At 39.2% G+C, this 17,516-nt stretch overlaps 1 protein-coding gene across 2 annotated transcripts in view; it reads right to left on the reverse strand.

Annotated features, from left to right (window-relative positions):
• The window catches only part of LOC122808648, a 360,612-nt gene that overhangs the window by 226,086 nt on the left and 117,010 nt on the right, over positions 1-17,516 (reverse strand). The window contains exon 3 of one of the 2 annotated variants that reach the window (XM_044079618.1): positions 7,177-7,332. In XM_044079618.1, coding sequence (XP_043935553.1) covers positions 7,177-7,332 — 156 coding nt within the window. Of the gene's footprint in view, positions 1-7,176; positions 7,336-17,516 lie in introns of both variants that reach the window. The other variant, XM_044079617.1, reaches the window with a different exon arrangement.

Below are 17,516 nucleotides of genomic sequence, written 5' to 3' on the forward strand. Positions count from 1 at the left end.
ATTGAAGCCAGTGCTGAAAGTTTATGGCTGATTAAGTCTGCAGATGATTGCAAGCTGGGGGGTATCGTCAACTCACCTGCAGACACTAGCATTCTTCAAGAATGCCTATCCCTGACTTACAAATGGTGCCAAAGCGATGGTTTTAAACTCAATGCAAATCAATGCATAATTGTATCCTTTGGGAAGTCAACCATCTTAGATAATTACCATGTTGATAAGGTGCCGCTAACAGCTGACCCAGTGGTCAGGGATCTGGGTACCCACATAAACAGTAGCTTTACCTTCAACCATCATGTGGCCACAGTGGTGAGGAAATACTTTTATATTGCCCAACTTATAAGTGATTGGATGGCATCTAGGTCCACAGACGTCATTATTTCACTGTACTCTTCCCTTATCAGACCAATCTGATACCTGACCAAGCACATGCAGCAACTAGAGCAACCTCAGAGGGTCCCTACAAAAATAATACAAGGTGTAACAAGCCTGCCTTATGCAGAGCACATTAAAGCCCTTTCCTCCTACTCAATCTCCTATAGATTGCTGAAAGGTGATATATGCCTGGCTTACAAGGCGTCCACAAACCCCACACTTATGAATCTCCTGCATATTTGTAAATCAAACAGTACCAGAAATATATGGTCTAGGGACTTGAATTTTGTCTGTGAATTAAACAGAACATGCTGGAGAGACAGATATATGTCCAGGAGACTGCCTCTCCTAATTAAAGCACAACCTAGACCAGTGGATGGGGAATAGGAAATGTACAACGGCTCTGGCACCCATGTCCCTTATAGAGAGAGGTGGCTAATAAATGCCTGGGCCTAAATGTCCATTTTGGATAAAGAACATCATTATTCTTTTGGGAATACTTAACTAAACTTAAAAAGGCCCCCTGGTCATTAGCCTAGTAATAATCTATGAATCCTTCCTTACAGGATCAGTTTCCCAAAGTGACGGCTACACCCAGAAGCATTACCTAATCTACAATTCAGGTTACTCATGCTAAACCACATGCTACAGACTATGTTCCGACTTACACTGATTCCTGTCTGTTCTTTTTTTATCTCCATTGATGTAAAAAGTAATTTGCATGCTTTCAGTAAACATTAACTTTTAACCCTAAGGGAAAAGTGCACTGGCTACTTTAAATAAATAAACGTAATTGTGCAGTGTTCTAATAAATGCTTTAAAGTATTAAGACTGTTGGGGAGGCTATGTCTTATTCCTGAAATGATTGCCAGTGTTCCTTCAAATTTATTTATTTATTTTTAATTATTTATTTTACATTTATTTACTGGGAACGTCCAACTTGGAACTAATCCAATTTTCAACGGAGACCCAGGGAGAAACCCTCCAGATGTATGTCTTTGAATGTTTACTGTCATTTCACTGATCACACTTTGTGCAAGTTATCATTTGAATAAACTGGATAACCAAAAAACAAAAGCATTGACCAACGCAAAAATCAAACGTGGAAGTGGAGAATGTTGAATTCGACACAATTCAAACATTCTCCACACATCTGCAACTGCCACTACTGTGAAACACACAGTAAACAGTGTTTTTGCAGGGGGACAATCCCCCCTGCACCCCCCACACCCCTGATACTTATATATACGAACTCCAAGATTGCACTACAGAGAGGAAAATGGTACATTTCCTGATCCCCACTACAGCACGATCTGCATTAAAATGCTGAAATTCACAACAGCGAATGCTGTAGTGCATTTACGGGTGTGCATTCCAACATTTATTTTTTTGTTCTTTTGATGCTATAAAATTGGGCACTCAGACTAACATAAATCAAAGTCCAATCACCCATTTGATAGTAAACCTCTTTGAAACGTGGAAGGAAACCGGAGCACCCAGAGGAAACCTACACGAACACAGGGAGAACATACAGACTTCGCACAGAAGGCACTCCAGCCAAAAATCAAACCAGAGAACCTCTTTCTGTGAGGTGACAACACTACCGCTGCACCACTGTGCTGTCCAAATGTTACATTTCTTTTAGCAAAGAGTTCTCAGAACTCACAAGATTCTTTGCTTGCACCTGAAGACAGCTCCACTTCAGGTAAAACAGACAGCAATGAAAAAAGAAATGGCTAACAACTTTTCAGATGCATGAAAGAATCCTTGTAAATTTAATTTACAACACAATGTACATACTTCCCTTGGCCAGCTGTCTGTACCTGCAGATTTCTTGTCTCCTATTGAGAGCAGTTGCCAATAGAAAAACAAAGATAATAATGTTAATCCTTGTAAATTTCATTCAGAACACAGCTGACAGACTTTCCCCTGGCTAACTGCCTCCACTTGCAGACTTCTTGTCTTCCACTGAGAGTATACGCTAATGAAAAAAGCGAATAACGCTGTAGTAACAAGAAACGTAGCATTTTCCATACCTTTCACAATTTTGTCTTATTTTTCAATCCTATTTTCTTTAAAAAAAACTTTTCTATAACTTAAACCAAGGAAATTGATCTAGATATCTACCCCTCTAAACAAGGGAAATGTTTATCTTAATTCTACCTATAATATAATTAGTACAATTTTGCACCTCACCCTGACTCCAGCAGCCCAAAATTTCCTTCAGTCCATCCTTTTTTTATCTTGTTACAGTGTAAAACCTGTATATCATAAAACTAATAAAAAGTATGTGCTTTAAAATGTTTATATATTTAGCAGTCACTGTTAACATCCCCATCTTACCTTTACAATAGCTCTAACTACACACTATATAAAACAGCTTTACAATATAACATAGGTGCATAGGATCGTAGGAGATTACTAGGCTATCAACTCGGAGGTCATTCTAAGCCTAGCCATTTCAACCCAGTGTAATACCATAGAAGTGCTAGTCAGTACCCAAGATTGCATTTAGTAATGACTGCCCATGTCCAGGAGGGTTGTTAGTGCTATCCCTGGTAAGAATTTATAGTGCTCCATCCACTCATCCAGGAAATTTACATCTTGAGAACAACAGGCTTTTTATTAGCATGAATATTCAGAATGGCATGCAATTTACATCAATATTTTGTTTACAAGTATTATTAAAAACAAAAACTGTTTTACTTATGTCACATCTTCAGTCTTTTTAGTGTTCTTCTAAACATTAAAGACATAAAGTGAAGTATATGCTTTACAATCCACCCACAAGTTTAACACTATCAACAAAATTCCTTTTTTTTTTTCAGGCAACTCTTGCAAAACAACATTCCACATGTCTGGTCCTATATTTAATAGGATGGTGCTTTGTAACCTTTCATTTATTCACCAGTTTTATAGTATTGCTGGTATTTTTCTTAATCCTCTCCTTCCATACCTCTCAACCTCTTACAGCAAGGAATCTGGACAAAGCCATAAATAATGGGCGGGGGGGAGCAAAGGCCCCAAAATGGGGACAATTTTTAAATATTGTTCTTACAAACTTGTAGAACTTGTAGAACAACTGTTGTTTTCATTAGCATGAATATTCTGAATGGTATGAAGTCTGAAACTCAAACATCTTTCTTTATTTTCCTGACTTCAGCCCTCAATTATGTGCTGATGATTTTCCAGAAAACAGCAATTTTATGAGAAACAAACCAAATAATGTGAGACAAACATCTAGACATTCTGTGAAAATCTGGACAGTTGAGAGGCATCTCATGTCATCTTCCAACACCAGTTTCTGGTTCACGTCAAGGTACTCTTGTGTTGTCTAGACAGTGCCTATTCTTTTTTTTCACTAAAGAATTTTCCTTTTGTGACTTAAAGCCAAGATGTAAATATCATTGAAAATACAATCCTTATGGGGGATTTCAACTCTTTAGTCTTGGACTGGGTTTGCTACTTATTGTCAAATAACTATGCCAAAGTATTAACCAAACATGTGCATAACAATAATGTATAACAAATATTGCAAAGTTCAAAGAGGGATAGCAATTCTTTAGATATACTGATAAAACTTCTTACTCCCAACCCATGGTAACACTGTTATTTATTAATATAGTTCCTAATTTGTGATATATATTTTCAGTCTTTAAACTATGTTTCCTTATTGGTTTAAATATCCCCCAAGCAAGGGGAAGTTTCTAAATCACACATTTTATTTTGGAGACTTATGGCATTTCAGTACTTGTACTCAGAAACAAAACTATTACACAATGTCCTTTGCCACTGAGCGAATGCAGAAATTTTGCAGTTATATTTATGTGCCATATGGGGTAATGCAAGGCTTTCACTAAACAGGTGTGTTGTTCCCACATCTGCTAGGATATTCAATAATACCAGCATATCCTAGTGCGTAATCAGGAGGGTGGACACACTTAAACTAGTCACTCCAAGTTTAACAATGAGCTTGCCATAGTCAGCCTTAATAATTTTAACTCAGTTTTCATGGCCCCTAATTTTGGCCCGAAGTAGACAGGATACTGTCACAAGCTCCTCACAAAGTCCACTGAGGTATGTATCTGTTTTGAATTTAATGTAGTCACCGATTACTAAAGTTTTTTTTTTCAGATTTCCAGGTTACAGTATCAGCAATATGGACTTAACTCTGAATGGTTTCTTGTTATGGACTCTCCCCACTGCCATGCTATGTTCACTGTATGTTTTCTTTACTCTGATCAGTGGTGCATCTGTGTAATACGTTAATGTGTATGAACCGAGGTTCTGGTTTTACTGAGCTTATAACTTCTGAGATACAGTTGAAACTTTGGTGGACATAGTGTTCAGAACCTCTGCACATGTATGTGTAGCTCACAGGTTTTCGAATGCTTCTGAGAGTTTAGCTTCAATTCTGTGGATATACTTAACACCTGTTACATTATTTAGTATATGTGAGCATGAAACCAGTTATACTATGTTACATAATTTAGCTACCAAGCCTTTGAATGTTATATCATTATATGCACCCATACTTAATCTGAAATAAGGTTGTTTCAATATAAAAATCATTAAATATTGTTTTTTACCATTAGATAATTTTATTTTTGTTAAAAAGCATATAAACTGGTAAGTTTTGCAATACTATTTCTTTTACATATGGTGTATGTTTATTTTATCTGTTTACAGCTACTTTGTAGAAAAGTATTAGGTACTGTATTAATCAGATGTTAATAGCAAACTGCCCCTCAAGCCCTCTTTGAAAGGGGTTGTAATTAGATATAAATTAGTCATGACAATGGAAGCCTACATTTTGGAGTGTTGTGGTTAGGCTACTAATGGTCCTCTAGATCAACAGCCTAATATTGACTTATAAACCTATAAGAGTATTACAGTGCATGACAGAGGAGTGGGAAGAGAAGGAAATGAAAGGGGTAGGGAGGGTAGATGGAGTTTAATCAGTGTAAGTGGAGGGCTTTTACAATCTTATCCTGAAGTACTTACTAATATTAACAAATGAAAGGGGTAGGGAGGGTAGATGGAGTTTAATCAGCGTAAGTGGAGGGCTTTTACAATCTGATCCTGAAGTACTCACTAATATTAACAAATGAAAGGGATAGGGAGGGTAGATGGAGTTTAATCAGCGTAAGTGGAGGGCTTTTACAATCTGATCCTGAAGTACTCACTAATATTAACAAATGAAAGGGGTAGGGAGGGTAGATGGAGTTTAATCAATTTAAGTGGAGGGCTTTTACAATCTGATCCTGAAGTACTCACTAATATTAACAAATGAAAGGGGTAGGGAGGGTAGATGGAGTTTAATCAGCGTAAGTGGAGGGCTTTACAATCTGATCCTGAAGTACTCACTAATATTAACAAATGAAAGGGGTAGGGAGGGTAGATGGAGTTTAATCAGCGTAAGTGGAGGGCTTTTACAATCTGATCCTGAAGTACTCACTAATATTAACAAATGAAAGGGGTAGGGAGGGTAGATGGAGTTTAATCAGCGTAAGTGGAGGGCTTTTACAATCTGATCCTGAAGTACTCACTAATATTAACAAATGAAAGGGGTAGGGAGGGTAGATGGAGTTTAATCAATTTAAGTGGAGGGCTTTTACAATCTGATCCTGAAGTACTCACTAATATTAACAAATGAAAGGGGTAGGGAGGGTAGATGGAGTTTAATCAGCATAAGTGGAGGGCTTTTACAATCTGATCCTGAAGTACTCACTAATATTAACAAATGAAAGGGGTAGGGAGGGTAGATGGAGTTTAATCAATTTAAGTGGAGGGCTTTTACAATCTGATCCTGAAGTACTCACTAATATTAACAAATGAAAGGGGTAGGGAGGGTAGATGGAGTTTAATCAGCATAAGTGGAGGGCTTTTACAATCTGATCCTGAAGTACTCACTAATATTAACAAATGAGGGGTGGGAGGGTGGAATAATGGTTAATGTATTTACCTTACAGCCATAAGGTACAGGGTTTGATTCCCATGTGGGGTAACTGGCTAAGCTTAAAATGCCCCCCAAGGGCAGCTAGTCTAGTACTAACCTATGAGATAAGACTAGGAGGAATATCTGAAGCCACATCTACAGGATATGTGATCAGCTCAAGAGCCACTGAGCTAAAAACAACAGGGATACACTGGATAAATTACAATGTGGAGGAAAAACAGAAATACTTACAGAGCAGTTTTTCTGTCAGATATCACAATGAAATCTTTCACTGTTCAGGTCTGTTTTAGATTTTTGTGTAACTTTCAAAGCAGCATACCTTTCCCCAAGACACTGTGCAGTGCAGTGTCACTTGTAAAGAGTTTATAAAGGATTCCTCCCAGTGCCAAACTATAGTGTGCCCCTTCCTTCTGTCCAAGCAGACTCCATTTCCTGTGAGCCTCTGTATCTTGTTAGTCATTTGATTACTGATGCTATACTCCTGGACTTTTCCCAGGGGCTAACTAAATTGTTGATTCTGTGTATGTATGTGTGTATGTGTGCTGGGGTGGGGCATTTTCAAAATCCCCCAATGCCTGTCAATATTTAACTTTTATCATCTTCTAGAAACACTATGGCCATGTTCATTGACATGTTCTCAGATGCACTATTAATCATGAATACTTTTAAAAATGAAATAGCAAACTATCTACTCCTGAAAATGCTTGCAGTCCTTTCTGAGTTAAGTGAATATCGTACACTCATATATTTTCATGTCTTTGTACTAGGTCTTTTTTGAAAAAGGGAATGCCTGGTCTAACTGAAACTGTAGAACTGAGGAAATTCAAGTAATAGGACAGACATACCAGGTAATATCCAGCCATTTCTGACCTCAATGGTGGCTCTGGAAGTAGACATAAAAGTCCATGGGAATGACACATAGTTGTGAAGTTCAGCTGAACATGGTAACACTGTGTTTCCTCTTTCAGTGGCAGGTGTATGAATTTCAGGAGGTGAAGGTTCTGCTATTGAAAGAAAATAACTCATCAGTGAAGCAAATTGGACCCAACATTGCTGTTAAAACCAAGATAATTCAAAATATGTGCACTCACACAACATAACCTGAGAATGCATTATTTAGTTATCCCAAATACAAGCAAATGTTGGACTAAAGGATATAGGGAAGCTGCACATATACACAGAAATTTAAATATTTTACAAACAGAGAAGCATGTTTTAAGCAATAAATGCTTAGCAGATCTCATACTGAAGGGGTCCAGGATAGCCATTAATATGCAACTGAAATAAATAAACTATGTTCAAATATTGAATTTACATAGAAAACTAACTTGTGATTGCATTCTAGAATTTAAACAGCAAAACAAACAAGTATCAGTGCAACAGTTTTGAAGCAGCTACTGAGACACATTCACTCATTCATTGTCTGATTAACCACTTAACCCAGTTTAGGACAGTGGGGAAGCTGAAAAACTTCAGCAGCACTCCATGAAGGCAAGGCAGAGGATCTAATCCTGAAGACGGCAACAGTTCATTACAGGATATGCACAGCAATTAATTTTCTCACAGCAATTTTGCAGTAATGCCAATTCACCTATGCAAATATAAACAATACATAATGGTTGAAAACCAATAAACCAGCGACTGGCTTTATGTGCTTCCCAAACATACTCTAATACGTTTTCACCACCCCCCACAAAATGAGGCTTCTATTATTCCAGCATGAGTCTTGGACCAAGCTAAATATGCAATGAAACAAATCTTTAGTGTTTCTAAAAATACTAGAAGTTTAGTGGGGGCACTGTAGGATAATTTGGGAATGTAAACAGAATTTTATGAACATTTGAATACAAATCTGTGAATCCTGAATGATATTTCTTACATACGATATTCAGAATTCCAACATAAATATTCTGGGTTCATTAAACAAAACTGGTGACACGAATACTAAAACTAGTGGCATCCTGATAATTCTACAACCCAAGCAGACAGCTGAGATCCACTGACAAAATGTTATTAGCTGTTACAAAAGCTAACAACTCAGCCGATGACGTTCTACTCATCTTTCCTGGGCAGAATTTCGAACTCCCTTCCTCTTACTCTGAAAAACACAGCAAACCTCAACACTTTTAAGGCACAAAACACGCAAAAAAAGGACCAGCTATAGAAACAGCAATAAAAACAACCAGGAATCAGACCAAACTCTTATTCATTACAATGGTTAAACGCTTTTCGTTTGTGCATTGACAAACTTCATCAGACCAACCGTTCAGTTATTAAAAGTCCCTTAAGTAACCATTCCAAAGGAAGTGATGTCATTAATTGGGAATTCAAAACTTCATGTTACTTTTTAAAGTTCCAAAGCTTCCTTTTGGATTGTCAATGCTACACATTGTTAAAAACTGACATAATATTACTACAAATTAATGTACATTAAAAATCATTGTCTGCCTACAGAAACACCTTAAAAATAATGATAATAATAAAAATGGAAACACATATAATTAAATATGCAAACACTACAATTTTTATTTTATTTGTTTATTTATTTTATTTTATTTTACATTTGTTTACCGGATAGTCTGATTGGATATATGTCCATTTTCAGCGGAGGCCCAGGGAGAAAAGCTCCAGGTTAAAAGTTAGTGAGAGATGCAGATACAGGATGAGAGAAAAAGTCTACAGTTTGAAGTATACATTAAATTAAAAAAATAACAAAATCAGTATACATGCATATAATTTTCAGTTTACAGTAATTTAAAAACACAAAATCAGGATACATGCCTTTAGGAACGTGGTACACAAATTGCATAGGCAACCAGCAGCTTGATACATATAGATATTTTACCAGTTAACTCTTTTGAAAGTTAACATTTTCACACAGGTACACAGTCAGCAATTACTATCTTGTGCAAATAGAAAGTTGGTGGCAGATTTCACTTAGGTGGGTGTTCTTAACAGTGGGTAGTGTTATCCAGGTTCTGAGCATGGGCATTGCCAGTGTCCTTGATAGTATTTTTTTATTTTTATTTATTTTTTATTTATTTATCATTTGTTGACTGGGAAAGTCCGACTAGGTTCCACAGAGCCTGTTTTCAGTGGAGGCCCGGGGAGAAATGCTCCAGATGCATGTCTTTGGAATGTGGGAGGAAACCAGAGTACCCGGAGGAAACCCATGCGAACACAGGGAGAACATGCAGACTCCACACAGAAGGCACCCCAGTCGAGAATCAAACCACAGAACCTCTTGCTGTGAGGTGACAACGTTAACCGCTGCACCACTGTGCATAGTATAGTTTGAGACTTTTTTTAAACTGGATTAGAGAGAGTTCGAGTGTGAGCTCAGCAGGAAGAGAGTTCCAAATCTTACCTACAGAGTTAGCAAATAGGGCATCCCCAGCCATATTATTGCTTTTGGAAGTTTGGACCCGCAGTTTATTGGCAAAGCGGAGAGACCCTAGTTTGTTGTAATGATAGATCATTTTATTTAGTGCAGGTGTCTTAACTGGGTGATTAAGTACTTTGTGGGTGATAACTAGCTGGTTGAATTGCAGTTGGCTAGACCATTCTAGCCATCCTAGTTGATTTAAGTTAAGGCAGTGGTGGCTCCTATAGGCTGCACTAGTAGCAAATCTTGCAATATGGTTATAGCAACAAGCGAGTTTGCTAAGAGTGGTTTTATTCAAGTTGGTGAATAGGGGGAAGGCATAGAGAAGGGTAGACAATAAATAGGAGCGAGCTACGGAGAGTCTGGCATGTGGGGTAAGGAAAGTTTTGATCCTGTAGAGGGATCCTAGTTTCTTGTTAACCATTTTGATGGTTTGATTGCCATGGGTGCCATATTTTAGGGTATTATCAATCGTGACTCCTAGAAGTTTGGTGTGCACGTCTGGGGTTATTAGTGTGCTGTTGTTGGACTGTATAGTGAAGAATGGAGTGGAGGATTTACAAGTGGGGGTGAAAATAAGTAGCTTAGTTTTGTTGGGGTTTAAAATCAGTTGACGATTGGCAAACCACTTTTCAACAATGTTAAAAGTGTTTTGAGTTATTGTCATAACATCAGCTGTGGAGGAGGCTGCACAGATTAGAGTGGAGTCATCCGCATATTGAATGCAGGTAGCACTGGGAGTGACTGTGGGTAGATCATTTATGAAGATTGAAAAGAGAAGGGAGCCTAGTCTGGACCCTTGAGGAACACCTAGAGTAATGGGAAGATGAGCAGATTGAGTGTTCTGCCATAGTACAGTTTGTTGTCTGCCGGAGAGGTAGGACCGGAACCATTTAATTGCACAATCAGTTAGCGAGAGTGCTGTTAGGGTATGGATAAATGATTGATTGTTGACCATGTCAAATGCCTTAGAGAGATCTAAAATGAGGGCTGAGGATAGTTTGTTAGCATTACAGTTGTGGTTAATGATGTTGGAGAAGGATAGGAGGGTTGAGGTGGTGCTGTGATTTGGCCTAAAGCCGTGCTGAGAGTCAGCTAGTAGGTTATTCTGAGTTAGATAGCACATAAGTTGCTTACGAACACATTTTTCCATTATTTTGATCAGTGGTGACAGTATGGCTATTGGTCTCTAGTTGGATAATTCAAGAGAGTTCCCTCCCTTATGGAGGGGAATAATGTGTGAAATCTTCCAGATCGAGGGGATGGTAGATTCTGTCAATGTCCAGTTTATAATAATGGAAACAGGAAGTGCAATGGAGTCTGCTGCTTTTTGTAGATATTCTGGCGGAAGGAGGTTTTCTGCCAGAGTAGTAGGTTTTAGTTTTTTAATTAGAGACCTGATGGTAGAAGTAGAGACTGGATGGAACTTAAAGGAGCGTGGGGTAGTGGTTGAGGAAGCATAAGGATTGGAGGAGTTAGAAGCCAATTTGCTGGCTAGTAATTGGATGGTTTCTGTAAAGAAGCTGTTAAAGGCATTTATGGTTTCCTCTGGGGATTTATGGCTGCAGGCTGACAGGATAGGAGTGGAAGACTGACATGGGTTGAGTAGTTTGTTGATTCCTGCCCAAAACTTTTGAGGTTTGTTTTGATGCTTTTGCTGGAGGTGGTGATGGAAGTTACTTTTGTCTAGTAGTGTGGATTTTTTGCTATCATTTCTTAACTGTTGGAATGTGACTTGGTCCAGTGGGTCTTTAGATTTTTGCCATCTGTCTCATGCTTTATTTCTTGCAATGATTTTGTTTTTGTTTCTTTAGAGAGCCAGGGGGCCAGTTTAGTTTTAGTTCTAAGGGTACGAGAGGGAGCGTGAGAGTCTAGAATGGTAAGAAATGTGGTATTAAAGTAGGCTACGGCATAGTCCAATGGAAGATGCTTCAGAATAGACCAATTACATGCTCTGAGTTCATTCAGGAAAAGGGTAGCATTGAAGTTCTTATTGTTTCTAATTGATTTATAGGTGGTTTGGTGGAGGTTGTCTGTTTTATGTTTGATGATGTAGGTGAGTAGGTGGTCACTCACATCATCTGGGAGGGTACCAGAGTTGTACAGCTCTGGGTGGGAGTTTACAGGGATCCAGTCGAGTATGCTATTTTTGTTATTGGTTTTGTCTGTTCTAGTGGGTGAGGTAATGAGTTATGTGTAACCATGAAGGTTTACATACAAGATTTTATACACAAGAATACATGCACTAGAAAATGTGTATGTACATACAAACTGTGATAGCATTCTGTTATCTAAGTAAAGCTTTTAGCCTTAATATACTATTAACTGCACAATAATCATTAATCCCGGGCCACACATAGGAATACAAAGATAGCTGCCACATTAACTCAGCCCTTTCCAAGTGCAGCATCCATGGGCCCCCTCTAAGCTTCTCATTTACTTGCTGAATACCACAAAAATTAAAACTGTGTCCTTCATACATATGCACGTGCTTAGCCAAAGGATTAGTTAAATTTAACTTCCTAATAACATATAAATGCTCATATACTCTGTCCTTCAATGCTCTAGTAATTTTTCCTATGTAATAAGTGTGGCATTGGTTACACCTAGCTACATAAACAACTGCTCTTGAATTACAGTTCAGCTTGCAGCCTATTGTACATTTTCTGCCATTAATTTCAACTACCTGTCCTTGATACATAAATTTACAAAAATTACACATACCACACTTTTTCATTTCTTGTCCTTGTATTAAAGGTCTACAACCACTTTCAAGTAGTGCCTTTAAATTTCTACCTCTTCTTGCCAGCATTTTAACCCTTCCTGAAAAATTGTCTCTTATGGATACCTCTTCCTCAATTATTTTCCAGTTTTTACAAGAATAGCTTGTATGTCATAAAATTGTGTATTAAATGTGGTAGTAAAAGTGGCTGTATAATCAATACTCTTATTGTCGCAAGTTCTTAAATGCAGCCCTATAGGGCCTTCCTGATGCAAGATAGGTTTAAAATGACCATTTTTTCTCTTATGTTCAAACTCAGTAAAAAGCTCTTGCAGCATTCGTTTTGGGTAACCCTACTTATAAACATTCCCGTTAAATTCCTACACTCTTCAGCAAAGTTAACATCCTTGCTCACCATCCTAGCGGCTCGGACAAATTGCCCTTTAACAACCGCTTATTTGTTGGAAATACGGTGGGAGCTTGTGATGTGTAAAAAGGAATTAGAGTAGGTAGGTTTCCTGTGTATTTTAGCAATAAATTTCCTATTCTCCCTGTCCTTGGGCGTGGCAGTGGGTTCACCCTGTGGCACTATATTTGCCAACTTGGTAATGGTAGATTGGGAAAAGTGGCATATTTTAGATATATGCTAATAGTATTGTGTTAGATCTCCATTATTTAGATGACTTATTTATATTGTGAAATGGCAGCCAGCAAAGGGCAGAAGAATTCCTGTCTTATATTAATAATACTGCACAGTTTTTTGCAATTTACCCATACGATTGGGGAGCAAAATATTAATTATCCAGATGTCAACCTCAGTAAGGACAGGGAGAATGGCAAATGCATTGCTAAAATACAAAATTTATAAGAAAGTTGTATTAGAGAGAGGAGAAGACTGATGTTCTGCATCTAAACATAGACAAAGGGAGTTATATTGCTTGCTTGTTTGTAGTAAGGGAGTTGTGTTGTGAGGAAGTTTTAGAAGCTAGTGAGCAAGAGAGAGATGTCACTGTGTGGAGCCGAAGTGGTAGGTTTTAATATAAGGTATTGTATTCAGAAAGGAATGTTTGGGAAGGAGTGTAAACAGCAGTAGTAGAGGTTTATAGGAGTCGATAGTACGTGTTTCTTTAAAAGAGAGGGGTGTCTAAGAGAATGAATGGAGAGTATGAATCTAACGATACAGGAGCGGCTGAGGAAATGGAGGTGATAAGGGAGCAAAACAAGACAATCAATATGCGAATGCACAGATTAATAGATCATAACAATGATCTGGGTACTGGCAGACAAAATCAGGTTAGAATGTTTGAGAAATGTTACATTTGTGGGGCTTATCTTATGGCAAATTGGCAGCAGCATTAAATTATGTGCATAGAACTGCACATAATATTGATCTAGATCAATTAAACCGAATGATAAGGGAGCTTGCAAAATGGAACAAAATTAATTTTAAGTTTACCTAAGTCTGCAGCAACTTGTATTCAATCATCAGTAAGGTGGCGGACCCCTCCCTCACTCACACACCATCACACAATATATGTGTGCACTGTTGCATTATTTTTATTCATGTATCTATATATTCGTATACTTACAAAATTAAAAAAGCATGGATAAGACAAGAGATGTATACCAATGAGCTTAGAAAGGGTTTGCTACAGTTATTGCCATTTCTGTCAACATGATTAGTTGCAAATAAAGCATCTAAACCACCAGGAGGTTATACTCTCAAAACAATAACACTTCATAAATGGAAAGGTTCTTGCAAAGCTTACAGCTAAGAATACCATTGAAAAGTTCATCCATATCCAGTACTGGTGTGAGATTAACAGTGTCCCCCATGCAAAATATTTGATCACCCATCCAGTCATCCAGACTGGTTTGAAAGGAAGCTAGGGAAGTACTCTGATATGTAAGGGCAGCCTATTGCAGAAATGGGAGATCTGCTGGGTTAGGTACCTGTCATGTCATCTGGTATTGTTAGGGTAGTGGTATAGGTCTGAGCCCCAAGAGTAAATAAGTACCTCACTGCTGGTGCTATTAAAGTGAAGGAATTCAAAAAGCACAGTATCATTCATTGCATAAAAAGCTACGCAGAGAGTATCCCACAGGAGTCTATATAGATTCTGAATAAAGATATAGGCCTCTCAGTCTATCACAGTAATTAAGAGTGCTAAAATCTGTTAATTTTTAACGAAAGCACTGAGGTCTGTCAAGCTGGTATAGTTGATTACCAAGGTGCATGCCAAAAGGGATATGAAATTCAATTGTTCCCTCATAGCAAGAGGTTCCCTGCTATGATTTGTGGCTGAGGTGCCTTCTGTGCAGAGTCTGCATGTCCTCTCTGTGTTTGCATGAGTTTCCTCTGGGTGCTTCGGTTTCCTCCCACATTCCAAAGACATGCAACAGGAGGACTGGATGCTCCAAACTGGTATAGGTGTGTGTGTGTGTGTGTGTGTGTGTGTGTGTGTGTGTGTGTGTGTGTGTGTGTGTGTGTGTGTGTGTGTGTATATGTGTGCGTGCAAGTGTATGGTGTTAATGAACTACAGTGGAAGGGCTAGCCACCCAGCAGTGTAAATCTTGGCTCTAGATAATTGTCACTGTTGAAGTGACACCCCAACTGCAAGTGCAAAAAATGGGAAAATGGGGTTGTGGAGGGAGGGATGGATGAATGGATGGGCCTAATAAGGGAGGAATGAACTGGGATTATGACTTGTCTTATCTTTGAGGCAATGCACTGAAGGATAAATTGTGAAAAGGTAGAAATATTATCGAACCACAACAGGGATGTATGTCATTGTCGAAAGTGGGATGATTATCAATATGAATGATAAGGTCTCTGACGATGGGGTCAAATTTAAGTGGAATATTATTGATATGATATGCAGTTATGATGCTAGATGTTCCAGAGGAAACTATGGTTCCTTTCTTGGCTTTGAGGATAAGCCTGTAACTATCACATGAAGCATTTGTTTGCTCAAGGTCTTTCTGGAGAATTTAACTATCAGAATGGAAACTAATAACTGCCACCAGCTTGCAATTATCATCAAACTTGGCTAGCCAAAATTCCATAGTATTAGCTTTCATGTAAGAGTAGTATATGCCAAAGAGGAGGGGGCCAAGAGCAGAATCCTGTGGGATACCTCTGGCGACAATTTTCTATGTAGGGCAAAGATCAGTGATTATAACAGGAAAAGTTCTGTCAGGTATCTGGTTAGGTATCCAGTAAACTACTTATGGGTTAATTTTGAGCTGGGAGAAATCCTAGCATGGAGAATAATGGTGAAGGCCTTGGCAAGGTCCAGGTAAGCAGAGTGAGGTGCATGTCCCTTATCTATGACTTCAGACCAGGTAAGCAGAGTGAGATGGATGTCCCTTATCTATGACTTCAGACCAGGTAAGCAGAGTGAGGTGGATGTCCCTTATCTATGACTTCAGACCAGGTAAGCAGAGTGAGGTGAATGCCCCTTATCTATGACTTCAGACCAGGTAAGCAGAGTGAGATGGATGTCCCTTATCTATGACTTCAGACCAGGTAAGCAGAGTGAGGTGGATGTCCCTTATCTATGACTTCAGACCAGGTAAGCAGAGTGAGGTGGATGTCCCTTATATATGACTTCAGATCAGGTAAGCAGAGTGAGGTGGATGTCCCTTATCTATGACTTCAGACCAGGTAAACAGAGTGAGGTGGATGACCTTATCTATGACTTCAGACCTGGTAAGCACAGTGAGGTGAATGCCCCTTATCTATGACTTAAGACCAGGTAAGCAGAGTCAGGTGGATGTCCCTTATCTATTACTTCAGACCAGGTAAGTAGAGTGAGGTGGATGACCCTTATCTATGACTTCAGACAAGGTAACAGAGTGAGGTGCATGTCCCTTATCTGTGAATTCAGACCAGGTAACAGAGTGAGGTGCATGTCCCTTATCTATGACTTCAGACCAGGTAAGCACAGTGAGGTGGATGTCCCTTATCTATGACTTCAGACGAGGTAAGCAGAGTGAGGTAGATGTCCCTTATCTATGACTTCAGACCAGGTAAGCACAGTGAGCCGCATGTCCCTTATCTATGACTTCAGACCAGGTAAGCACAGTGAGGCGGATGCCCCTTATCTATGACTTCAGACCAGGTAAGCAGAGTGAGGTGGATGTCCCTTATCTAAGACTTCAGACCTGGTAAGCAGAGTGAGGTGGATGTCCCTTATCTAAGACTTCAGACCTGGTAAGCAGAGTGAGGTGGATGTCCCTTATCTAAGACTTCAGTCCTGGTAAGCAGAGTGAGGTGGATGTCCCTTATCTATGACTTCAGACCAGGTAAGCACAGTGAGGTGGATGTCCTTTATCTATGACTTCAGACCAGGTAAGCACAGTGAGGCGCATGTCCCTTATGTATGACTTCAGACCAGGTAAGCAGCGTGAGGTGCATGTCACTTATCTATGACTTCAGACCAGGTAACAGAGTGAGCTGGATGACCCTTATCTATGACTTCAGACCAGGTAAGTAGAGTGAGGTGGATGTCCCTTATCTATGACTTCAGACCAGATAGGCAGAGTGAGGTGGATGTCCCTTATCTATGACTTCAGACCAGGTAAGCAGAGTGAGGTGGATGTCCCTTATCTATGACTTCAGACCAGGTAAACAGAGTGAGGTGGATGTCCCTTATCTATGACTTCAGAGAAGGGAAGCAGAGTGAGGTGGATGTCCCTTATCTATGACTTCAGACCAGGTAACAGAGTGAGGTGGATGACCCTTATCTGTGACTTCTAACCTGGTAAGCAGAGTGAGGAGGATGCCCCTTATCTATGACTTCAGACCAGATAAGCAGAGTGAGGTGGACGTCCCTTATCTATGACTTCAGACCAGGTAAGCAGAGTGAGGTGGATGTCCCATATCTATGACTTCAGACCAGGTAACAGAGTGAGGTGGATGTCCCTTATCTATGACTTCAGACCAGGTAACAGACTGAGGTGGATGTCCCTTATCTATGACTTCAGACCAGGTAACAGAGTGAGGTGCATGTCCCTTATCTATGACTTCAGACCAGGTAAGCAGAGTGAGGTGCATGTCCCTGATCTATGACTTC

The sequence above is a fragment of the Protopterus annectens genome, chromosome 8.part0, assembly GCF_019279795.1.
Source record: "Protopterus annectens isolate FY-2018-M chromosome 8.part0, PAN1.0, whole genome shotgun sequence".
Lineage (NCBI taxonomy): Eukaryota > Metazoa > Chordata > Ceratodontiformes > Protopteridae > Protopterus > Protopterus annectens.